The sequence below is a fragment of the Nansenia antarctica genome (assembly GCF_963989245.1).
Source record: "Nansenia antarctica genome assembly, chromosome: 1".
NCBI classification, from domain to species: domain Eukaryota; kingdom Metazoa; phylum Chordata; class Actinopteri; order Argentiniformes; family Microstomatidae; genus Nansenia; species Nansenia antarctica.
In genome coordinates this window covers 69,425,146-69,437,645 of record NC_137674.1, presented here as the reverse complement: position 1 = coordinate 69,437,645, position 12,500 = coordinate 69,425,146, and the positions used below count along the sequence as shown (strand labels likewise).

General features: G+C 48.7%; 1 protein-coding gene across 1 annotated transcript in view; it reads right to left on the bottom strand.

Moving 5' to 3' along the window:
* dcbld1 (discoidin, CUB and LCCL domain containing 1) overlaps positions 1-12,500 on the bottom strand; it is a gene marked incomplete at both ends in the record, with an annotated part of 50,199 nt that overhangs the window by 20,609 nt on the left and 17,090 nt on the right. The window contains 2 exons of the mRNA XM_080525558.1: positions 3,526-3,620; positions 8,013-8,146. Coding sequence (XP_080381684.1) covers positions 3,526-3,620; positions 8,013-8,146 — 229 coding nt within the window. The remainder of the gene's footprint in view (positions 1-3,525; positions 3,621-8,012; positions 8,147-12,500) is intronic.

Below are 12,500 nucleotides of genomic sequence, written 5' to 3'. Positions count from 1 at the left end.
TTGGGAAATCTAGCCCCCCCCCCCACACACACACACCCACCCTGCCCCCCCCATCATGTCTTGTGGAGGACTTCCTGTGCGAGGAGTCATGGGAGAGGAGTCTCTGACTAACACCTCCTGTACCATGACTCCAACCTGGAGGTTAGAGGCCAGGGAGGAGGTTAGAGGCCAGGGAGGAGGTTAGAGGCCAACCAGGGAGGTCAGAGGCCAGGGAGGAGGTTAGAGGTTAGAGGACAGGGAGGAGGTTAGAGGCCAGGGAGGAGGTTAGAGGTTAGAGGCCAGGGAGGAGGTTAGAGGTTAGAGGCCAGCCAGGGAGGAGGTTAGAGGTTAGAGGCCAGGGAGGAGGTTAGAGGCCAGGGAGGAGGTTAGAGGTTAGAGGACAGGGAGGAGGTTAGAGGTTAGAGGCCAGGGAGGAGGTTAGAGGTTAGAGGCCAGGGAGGAGGTTAGAGGTCAGAGAGGAGGTTAGAGGTTAGAGGACAGGGAGGAGGTTAGAGGTTAGAGGCCAGCCAGGGAGGAGGTTAGAGGTTAGAGGCCAGGGAGGAGGTTAGAGGTTAGAGGCCAGGGAGGAGGTTAGAAGTTAGAGGACAGGGAGGAGGTTAGAGGTTAGAGGCCAGGGAGGAGGTTAGAGGCCATGGAGGAGGTTAGAGGTTAGAGGCCAGGGAGGAGGTTAGAGGTTAGAGGCCAGGGAGGAGGTTAGAGGTTAGAGGACGGGGAGGAGGTTAGAGGTTAGAGGACGGGGAGGAGGTCAGAGGACAGGGAGGAGGTTAGAGGTTAGAAGATAGGGAGGAGGTTAGAGGTTAGTGGACAGGGAGGAGGTTAGAGGCCATGGAGGAGGTTAGAGGTTAGAGGACAGGGAGGAGGTTAGAGGCCATGGAGGAGGTTAGAGGTTAGGGAGGAGGTCAGAGGCCAGGGAGGAGGTTAGAGGCCAGGGAGGAGGTTAGAGGTTAGGGAGGAGGTCAGAGGCCAGGGAGGAGGTTAGAGGCCAGGGAGGAGGTTAGAGGCCATGGAGGAGGTTAGAGGTTAGAGGACAGGGAGGAGGTTAGAGGTTAGTGGACAGGGAGGAGGTTAGAGGCCATGGAGGAGGTTAGAGGTTAGAGTCCAGGGAGGAGGTTAGAGGACAGGGAGGTTAGAAGCCAGGGAGGAGGTTAGAGGCCAACCAGGCAGGAGGTTAGAGGCCAGGGAGGAGGTTAGAGGTCAACCAGGGTGGAGCTTAGAGGTTAGAGGCCAACCAGGGAGGAAACGCTACATGCTTGTAGGAAGAACTCAGGGCAGCTGAGAGAAGATGGAGAAAAGCCGGCCTCTCTGATGACCTTAACCTCTATCACTCTCTCCTGTCCAACTACGCCTCCTCTGCATCAGCTGCTAAAGCATCCTACTATCATTCCAAAATAGATTCTTCTGCCTCTAAACCTAGAAAACTGTTCTCAACATTCTCCACACTCCTCAACCCACCTCCTCCCCTTCCTCCTTCCTCCCTGTCTGTCGATGACTGTCACCTACTTCGAAAAAAAGGTTGATGACATTAGCAGAACTTTTTCTCCTCCTACCAACGCTGTTAACACCCTTTCCAGACTCTCTGCTGTACACTCGGTCTCTGGCTTATCACTTTTTTCCCCCCTCTCCCCTGATGAGATTCTCACACTGATTACATCCAAGCGGGCAACCACCTGCCCTCTCGATCACATCCCCTCCCCTCTTCTCCAATCCATTACCTCCGACATCCTTCCTTACCTTACCACCGTAATCAACTCCTCCTTATCCACAGGATCTGTCCCGGCTGCCTTCAAGAAGAAGAAACCTACCCTTGACCCGTCCTCTGTCCACAACTACAGCCCGGTATTTCCTTCCCTTCCAAAACCCTTGAACGAGCTGCATCTAAACAACTGACTGACTATATCCGGAAGATGGAACTTCTGGACCCCCACCAATCCGGCTTCAAGGCTGGACACTCCACTGAGACTGCTCTCCTTGCTGTCACGGAGGCCCTCCACTCTGCTCAAGCTTCCTGAGAAACTCTGTTCTCATTCTCCTGGACCTGTCCACTGCCTTCAACACAGTCAACCACCAGATCCTTCTCTCCATCCTCTCAGACCTGCGCATCTCTGTAACTCTGAACTCTACTGTAACACCCTCCCAGACATCCAAGAACCTTGGAGTGATCCTGGACAACCGCCTATCCTGTGCGGAGAACATCGCAGCGACAGCACACTCCTGCAGATTCCTCCTTTACAACATCAGAAGGACACAACCATTCCTCACCAGAGAAGCAGCGCAACTCTTGACCCTTGTCACTGGTCATCTCCCGCCTTGACGACTGCAACACACCCCTGGCTGGGCTCCCTGCCTCCACCATCAGACCTCTGCAGCTCATGCAGAATGCTGCTGCCAGTCTGGTGTCTCCCCAAATTTGTTCATGTCACCCCCCTCCTTCGCATTCTGCACTGGCTCCCGATAGCAGCTCGCATCAGATTTAAGACCCTGGTGCTTGCGTGTGAGTGTGTGAGTGTGTGTGTGTGAGTGTGAGTGTGAGTGTGTGTGTGTGTGTGTGTGTGTGTGTGAGTGTGAGTGTGTGTGTGTGTGTGTGTGTGTATGTGTGTGTGTGTGTGTGTGTGTGTGTGTGTGTGTGTGTGTGTGAGTGTGTGTGTGAGTGTGTGTGTGAGTGTCTGTGTGTGAGTGTCTGTGTGTGAGTGTCTGTGTGTGAGTGTCTGTGTGTGAGTGTCTGTGTGTGAGTGTCTGTGTGTGAGTGTCTGTGTGTGAGTGTCTGTGTGTGAGTGTCTGTGTGTGAGTGTCTGTGTGTGAGTGTCTGTGTGTGAGTGTCTGTGTGTGAGTGTGTGTGTGTGTGTGTGTGTGTGTGTGTGAGTGTCTGTGTGTGAGTGTCTGTGTGTGAGTGTCTGTGTGTGAGTGTCTGTGTGTGAGTGTCTGTGTGTGAGTGTCTGTGTGTGAGTGTCTGTGTGTGAGTGTCTGTGTGTGAGTGTCTGTGTGTGAGTGTCTGTGTGTGAGTGTCTGTGTGTGAGTGTCTGTGTGTGAGTGTCTGTGTGTGAGTGTGTGTGTGTGTGTGTGTGTGTGTGTGTTTTGTAACGATCACTTTAGGGAGTGTCCCTGGGTTGTGTGTGTGTATGTGTGTGTGAGATAGCCGGTACTTGTCTGCACAGGTAAACCTGATAGGTGAGGTGAGTCTCTGCCAGACAAACAAACTCACTTCAGATAAAACGCTTCCCACGCTTCAGCCAGAGATAAGACACACACACACACACACACACACACACACACACACACACACAGCTGAACCTCCCGTTTTCAGCAGCTAACACATCAGTTGAAATGCTGTCGCTCAGATGCCTCACTCAGCGCGTGCTGTCGCAAGTGTCCATAAATCAAATGAAATAAAAACATGTTTTTGTGTGTGTGTGTGTGTGTGTGTGTGTGTGTGTATGTGTGTGTGTGTGTATGTGTGTGTGTGTGTGTGTGTGTGTGTGTGGTGAAGAGATGTGATGTGTCATAAGAAGCCTGAGAAGTCAGACACACCAGTGATGAAAGCATCAAACCGTGAGGGGAGGGGGGGGCGACCCCGGTTCTTACCGTTACTGACGAATGTGAAGAGGGCTTCGGACAAAGAACCGCTATGAGAGACAGAAACAGGGGGAGCAAGGAGAAGAGGAGAAGAGGAAGAGGAGATATTCATCAGTGCTGAGCTGTGAGCAAAGTTAGCAGACTTCCTCTGTCATCAGTCACCACAAAGGAACATCTCAGGGTCGTCACCTCCACCACCACGACCCCCAACACACACACACACACACACACACACACACACGCATACATACACACATACATACACACACACACACACACACATACACACACATACACACACACACACACACACACACACACACACACACACACACACTCACCAGTTGAAGATGCCACTGATGGTGTTAATTAAAGGGGACTGATTGGGGGAATTGTATCTTTTCTCAGCTTCTATCACTCATCACTCGACAACCTCACAAAGATCCCCCCCCTCTCATAGCCCCCCCTCCCCCCACCCCCTCTGGACTGATGTGTTTCTCTTTGAACTGTTCCCAGAGCAGAGGTGGTTCTTAGGTTTATATCAGCCTGTTAACAAGGTGTGTCAAGGCAGGAGGGGGGAGGCTTTGCTGCTTTTAACTCATCGGGTGCCGAGGGGGAATAAAGCTGTCAACACTTTGCACCAAAAAAGTTGTCGATGTTGATGCTTCATCTTGTAGCCAATCAGAGTGTTGTTGCTAGGTAGACACCACATAGAACACTTGGAACACTCGAGGTGGGGGAGTGTCCCCCACTCTTTAGCAGTTGGTCAGTTAAACCGTGGCTGCGTTCGTAAATACGCTCTGAGAGTGCCGGAGCACACACTGGGTTCAACGTCATAGAGGGCCCAAGTAAATTTCATTGGACAAGAGGCGATCCGTGAGTGATGGTCAGATTTCCAGAGCGAATTTACGAACGCAGCCTTAAAAACATCAAACGTGTTCATTTGAATAGTCGTGACTGCAGTCAACAGTTGGAGCGGTTGTCTGAAGCTACAGGGATCACCTTCTAAAAATGCTAAACTGCATTTCGTTGTATAGTACTTGTACTCAAGTATTCAAGTCTAAAGTTGAATCTAATCATCTAATAAGTCATTCTTGAATGGTAAATGGACTGTCTTATATAGCGCATTATTCCAAAGCGCTTTACAACGGCCTCTCATTCACCCATTCACACACACATTCACACACCAATGGCGGCAAGCTACCATGCAAGGCGCCGGCCCGCTCATTGGGAGCAATTTGGGGTTCAGTGTCTTGCTCAAGGACACCTCGACCTGTGGCCAGCCGGGGTTCGAACCACCGATCTGCCGATCTTGCGATCATTAGACGCAGCTCTACCTCCTGCGCCACATCCGCCCCATTCTTCCCATTCTTCCTTCTTCTAGCATCGTGACTGCCAACGGCCCCTTGCCCTAACATAGATTACTGTTTCTTACGATGACTGATGGGCAGATGATTCACTTACTTAGACAAATGTATTTTTTCGTAAGTCGTTTTGGATAAAGGCGTCTGCTAAACGCCAGAAGTGTAAATTTAAAAGCGACACACAGCCAAACAGTCTGAAGGAGGGGAGGCTGTCGGAGGTACAACCGGACATTCCTCATTCCATTCCATGCATGACAGTGAGGCCAGCCTCCCGATTTCTACCTCCACCAGCCTCCACTGGAACAGACCTACATTAGTCTTGGTTTAACATGATCCCATCTCCAACAAAGGAAAGTCTTTATCAATCAGGTTATTGATCCTCTCGTCCCGATCGGACAGAGACTGACTCAGGGGAATGTTACGTGATCAATATCACACACTCTGGGGGGAAGAGAGAGAGAGAGAGAGAGAGAGAGAGGGAGATTATGAGTAGGAGGGCTTAGCTTCCTCCACTAAGGCCTAAGCTTCACTCATTCAGTGCAAAGGGTGAAGGAAGTCGCCCGAATTGTCAACGTTCCAGAGTGCCGAAGGTGACTTTAATCACCGATGATGATGATGATGATGATGATGCTTCATTTTGTAGCCAATCAGAGTATTGTTAGTGACTTAAGCTCAGGAGTCTAACAAGAGTCTCATACAGTGTGCAAAAGGACCAGGCTCAATACCGGTCGCTCACCATAGCTCTGTGTCTGTCTGAACGTGACGTGATGTGAACAGTGAAAGTGACAGACTCCACCGCTGTTGATGTGTAAATTACTACCTTCCCGGTTCGGGCCAATCACAAGGCTTCTCTCCCGTAACGAGGAAGTGGTGGAAGTCTAACTTGTTGTAACACAACAACCAATCAATCCTTTGCGTGTTTAACATACCAGCTGTTTAAACAGCGCAGCGTGTTACTGTTAGCTGTTAGCAAGTTGTGGCACAACGCAGGTATTTGGGGCCCTGGAGGCTAGGTGCTAAGTGTTAGCGCTGGGAGACAGAGGCTTGGGCATGTACACCAACAACGCAGCAGCGTGTGAGGTGTGTGTGTGTGTGTGTGTGTGATGGTGAGAGAACCCTTCAAAATGGAGTCCAAGGTGAAGACCTGCCCAGAGCCAAAGACACAGAGTCTGTTTAAAATACCAGGATGTCTTTACTAGATTTGCCCTTCCGTGTATGAATTCACTGCACACCATTCCAGGAAGTCCTTTATGATTTTAGTCCCACAATTCATTGGGGCAGGTAAGGGGGGTGGGCTGTGGCAAATTTGAACGAATCACCATGACAACATGGTGGAGCTACAGATGAAGGGTTCTCAGTGTGAATGAGGTGCAAATTCACTCGCAATATATAATAATAATAATATTAATAATAATAATAATAATAATAATAAATAACAAAATAATTGTGTTATTGTCATGCAATCAACTTGTCAGTCAATTGTTGGAATTTGGTATTAGGCAAGGGGTCGGAGACCCTGAATAATATAATATATTGAAATATATTATAGATAATTCACCCACGTGTGGCTGGTATAATCACGTTAGTCTTAACAAAGCTCATCAGGGACAACACCAGCAACCGTCTACAGACCAACATCCGCGGTCAGGAGAACAAAGGGTTCATAGAATATTCCAGATTCACTCCCCCCTCCTCCAATCAATGAGGGCTGACACAGATCAATAGTAATGTGATGTGTGAGACCTCATCCGTATATATTAGGACATATCTTTGTGTTTGACACAATGGATTCATAATGTCTACACACAATAGGCCTGGGGGGGGGGGCTGGGGCGGGGTGTCGCAGAAATCTATTCTACATGCGTGAGTTATGGAGTAGATTATCATGGGTTATTCATCAATGACAACCCTAGCCCTCCCTAAACTAATACCCCAGACATCTTGACTAATGGTTATTTCTCCCAGGCTTAATAAAAAAACAATTATAGCAGGATTCTCTGACAAACATTTGACAGGATATCAAAGAGGCGCACGACTGTGTTACACCCCTTCTCCCCGGCCCCCCCTCCCCTCCTCCACCCTTCCTCCTTTCCCCCCCCCCCCCTCTCCCTCCACTCCTCCTCTCGCCCCCCTCTCTCCTCCCCCCCCCCTCCCCCCCCCCCCCCCTCCTAAGAGGGCCACATCTGAACATAAACCTGTGATGATCCGTTAGACGCATGTCTTCTGATTTTCATGTTTGTCGAATAACGTACGCCTTCTATTCAGATGTGTGGTGTTTATATTTTTGGGGATCTGGGTGTGGGTGGGGGGTGGGGGCATGGGAACAATGCTGTTAATCAATTAGCATTATAATTGTCAAAGTCTACACATTCATAAAAATTATCTTTAAAAAAGCAAAAACATGATGATGCTTCATTTTGTAGCCAATCAAAGTGCTGTTGCTAGGTAAACACCACATAGAACACTTGGAAACTCTTTGGCAGTTGGTCAGTTGTTAGACTATAAAACATCAAAGCTGTTCATTTGAATAGTAGCGACTGCAGACGGCAGTTGGAGGCGGAGCTACAGGGTGACTTGGCAGTTGGAGATTTAGAGGCTCAGAGGAGCTTGATGAGAGAGGCTGGTGATTTAGAGGCTCAGAGGAGCTTGAGGAGAGAGGCTGGTGATTTAGAGGCTCAGAGGAGCTTGATGAGGGAGGCTGGTGATTTAGAGGCTCAGAGGAGCTTGATGAGGGAGGCTGGTGATTTAGAGGGTCAGAGGGGCTTGATGAGGGAGGCTGGTGAGCCCAGAGTCAAGGATGTTCATGGAGGTTAGGTAGGTAACAGGTGTTCTAAGGGGGAGGCTTGTGGAGGTAGAAATCGTAAGACGGGGCTCATTGTGATGCGTGGAAGGGAACACTCTCTCTCACACACATGCACATAACACATAACACACACACACACACACACACACACACAGGCGCACACACACAGGTGCACACGCGCACACACACACGCACACGCGCACACACACACACACACACACACACACACACACACACACACACACACACAGCTCTACTATTGGCTGTATACTTACTCTTTAGACTGGATCCCATTGGCTCTGGTGGCTGGGTAGTGACTCAGGCCTTTGTGCGTTTCCACGGAAACCCATCCCCCGAGCTGGTCCTGGATCACCCCCGCATGGACCGCTGCCTTACACAGCACTGACGTCTGGAGGGGGGGGGGGGGAGAGAGGGAGGAGAGGTTAGAGAGACATGGACCGCTGCCTTACACAGCACTGATGTCTGGGGGGGGGGGGGGGGAGAGAGGGAGGAGAGGTTAGAGAGACATGGACCGCTGCCTTACACAGCACTGATGTCTGGGGGGGGGGGGGGGGGGGGGGTAGAGGGAGGGGGGGAGGAGAGGTTAGAGAGACATGGACCGCTACCTTACACAGCACTGACGTCTGGTGTTTAAATTTACATCCGTGACAATACAACATTGAAACGCTGGAGGCACTAACTCGCTCCTAGGCCACCATATAAACAACGTAAATGAATCTACCTTTCCAAAAGTAGCTAGCATAAACAATGGCCAAAAAAGAAAAGTGGACAATGAATATCGACAATTTCAAGAAAGATGGGAAACAGAATAAAACAGAGGAAAAGGGAAACAGAGGCCAATGTGTCTCGTTTGTCAAGAGTCATTAGCATTTTGAGTCATTTTCAAAGAGTATAATCTTTGGAGGCATTTCGAAACGAAGCATGAGCATTATGGAAATATGGACATGGATTGTTTCGTTGATGCACCACTTGTGTGAAAATGTCCTGTTGTTGTCCTATGAATCGCTTTTATATCCAAAAGTTCCTCAGTGACGGAAAACTGAGCATCCACCCCCCAGATGAATATGGAAAGGTGGGCAGTGTCCGAAACAAATTCCTTGGCTTTAGTTTTTAGCTGGATCTGTAAGTTGGAGGCCAGCTGACCCACCCAGCTAGCCACGGTATTTCGGGACATGCTGATATTTGCAAATGCCTGCTTCTTGTCGGGGCATACAACATCACATACCTTTTCAATGGAATTTTGAATAAACTCTCCCTCTGTGAACGGCTTACATGCTGTTTCTATGTCCACCACTATTATAAAGCTTGCATTCACAGCTCCCTCATATGGTCTGTTTAAGCGAGTAAACATGTTTTGTTGTTGAAGGTTGCGTTTTAATTCTTTGACTTTTTGTTGAACTAAAAAGCACAATGCCTATTTTGCTCAGACTTGGCATTATAGTCCCTATTGTTGTATTCAAGTTTCCAAAGTAAGCCATACAAACGAGATACAACTTGTTGCATTGACTATTTTGACCTTATTTGTTGTTACTGTGATCCAAATGGGTTTTGTTTAATTGTTATTTTATTAGAAAAATTGTTCAGCATTCCATAAATGCTATTTTGCTTTATTAATCAATGCTGGTAACAAAGACGGTATTTGTTATTTTGTTAGAGACAAAAGTAGGCTACTGTGATGCAAATGTAATTGTGCAGTTATCATTTTATCCAAAAACATTGTTCAGTACTTGATAAATACTATTTTGCTTTATTAATCAGTTTTGCCGGTAAGAATTACCGTCAAACATGGAAAAAGCATAATATTTGATGGTTATTTCATAACATCTGTGCATCCATGCAATATTTTTAAATGTAATACAGTTACTAGCCTACTTATATTTCTCCAATATCATTGTACTAAATGTCTGGCCCCAGATTTTATTCACAAACCTCAGCCTGGCGCTCAGTAAGTTTGAATTTGACAAACTGGGTTAGAGAGACATGCACACACACAGGCAGGTAGGCAGAGACAAACACAGGTAGGCAGAGACACAAGCGTGCGCACGCATGCGTGCACACACACACACACACACACACACACACACACACACAAACACACACACACAAACACACAGAGACAGACACACAGACAGAAATACACACACACACACACAAACACACACACACACACACACACACACACACACACGCCTCTAAATGAAGGGCTGTGACAGGTAAGTGTTTAAAAACAGTCATTTCCTCAATCGGCTGATAATGGTCCAATTAAACATGGTGGCATCAACACGTCTACCATGTTCTACTGTGGTGGTCCTACACACACACACACACGCGCGCACACACACACACACACACACACACACACACACACACACACACACACAAACACACACACAGGGAATTTCAACATGGAATATGAAAACACTGTGTTTGAGTACTTTAGAATCTCATTCCAGTGAAGTGTCCCTCTCTCTTCACGCATGCAATCACAGATGTGTTTTAGTGGGGGAGGAGGGAGGGAGAGAGAGATATATAGAGAGGGAGGGAGAGAGAGAGAGAGAGAGAGAGAGAGAGGGAGGGAGGGAGGGAGGGAGAGAGAGAAAGAGGGAGAGAGAGAGAGAGGGAGGGAGAGAGGGAGGCAGGGAGGGAGAGATAAGGAGGGAGAGAGGGAGGGAGGGAGAAAGGAGGGAGGGAGATAGAGAGAGAGATAGAGAGAGGGAGGGATAGAGAGAGGGAGGCTGGGAGGGAGAGATAAGGAGGGATGGAGGGAGGCTGATAGGTAGCTCAGTGATAATAAATCCATTAACGGGGCGAGGGCAGGGACCCTGGGGACACCTGATAACAGGCCTGCCTCCAGGGGCCTCCCTGGCTCCTATCAGCACTACCAGTTGGCCCCAGGTCAGATTTAACAGCCTCATTAACCGGGTCATTCATACCCTGACACACTGACACACTGGCAGCCTGCCGGTCGTAAAAATCTGATCTGACGTCAGATTTGGGAGCTGCAGATAGGCTCTGCTGACTACAGCCTTACAGCCTTATGGCGCTTTTCCACTACCGTATCGTACCGTGTGAGCCCGGTTTGTTCTGCTTTCTCCACTGCCAACCGAGCCGTACCGGGCCGAAGTTCCCGTGCCGTTTTTAGTTCCAGTTCGAGAGGGGTACTTTCGGTACTTTCGTGACAGGCTGTGTGTGACGTGTGATGCTGCAGACCGTTGATTGATCAATGGAAATCGTCCATAACCGCCATTTTTAAATACCACAACAGATTTCGCTCTCGGAAAATGTCATTTACTTTTTCTGCAATTACTTATTAATAATGATTTGAAAAATGATGATAACCATCTTATTATCTTAGTTTAATGTCATTTCAATGCATCATATAACTTTTATTTACAACAAGCATAACAAAAATGCCTATGCTAGACCGTTCCTCAGTCCAGCATGCTTCATCATCCCCCTTCAAAAACTGCCATCCCCCCCTTTCATCCCTTATGTAATTTTATCAATGAATATGGTATTACTGTTATTTCAACATTCAAGCCTCTTTCACACATAGTTCCCTGTAATTTCCATGGAATCCCAAGCTGTGCCGACCAGGCATTTTCGCCGTTCACTCATGAGCCAAATGCCGGTAGATTCGTGTCTTGCTCCCTTTAACACATTTCGGCGATTCCTTGGTTGCGCGATCTACTAGAACTACTAGATCTACTAGAACTGAAAGTGGCAAGTAACAGGCACGTAACATCCATATGCTGTATAAATAAATATATTTTACTACCAGCAAGACACCGGAGCACTCGTATCTATAACAAACGCGGAGATTGTATGAGCCCCGGCGTCAGTCCAATGGGAGCGTCAAGCACAGCCTTTCCGTAGAAATACATCGCTCCCTGTCTAACGTTATATAAACGTCATCTTAAGTTACATGTTTTAAGGCTGATCTGTGCATGATAGTGCTGCATTTTGACATAATTCTTATCGCATTTCCCCCCGTTGAGCTGTATAGCGGCACTTATTAAGTGCTCTTATGACAATTAACTCCTTCTACTGTCGCCGCTCGCTACCGTTGTGTATAATGGAGAAGCGTATCCTACCTGTACCGTACCAAACTTTTCAAATGCGTGCCATACCGAGCCATACTGGTCTGGTCAAAGGAAAAGCGCCATTACAGGCAGAGCTAGGAGAGGGCTGGAGGGGGGAGAGGGACCAGGGAGGGGAGAGCGGGGAGAGGGACCAGGGAGGGGGGAGAGAGAGCGGGGAGAGGGAGGGGGGAGAGAGAGCGGGGAGAGGGAGGGGGGAGAGGGAGGGGGGAGAGAGAGGGGGGAGAGAGAGGGGGTAGACGGGCCAGGGAGGGGGGAGAGAGAGGGGGGAGAGGGGCCAGGGACAGGGGAGAGGGGGGAGCTTGTCTCTGGGTTCTTATCAAGCAGGTTCTAGTACAGTAGGACACCCAGGGTTTAACCTGACCCATTCCCTATAGAGGCACCCAGGGTTTAACCCGACCCATTCCCCATAAAGGCTAATGGTTTGAGATCAACACTTCTGTACTGAACGGTCTGCAGCTCACCCAACATGTGGTCACCAACCGACGACACACACACACACACACACACACACACACACACACACACACACACACACACACACACACACACACACACACACACACTGTTAGTGTAATGCTAATGACAGAGTGTGTTGAATGGGTGCAGTGGGCAGATAAACACCTTCTGTTAGAGGGTATT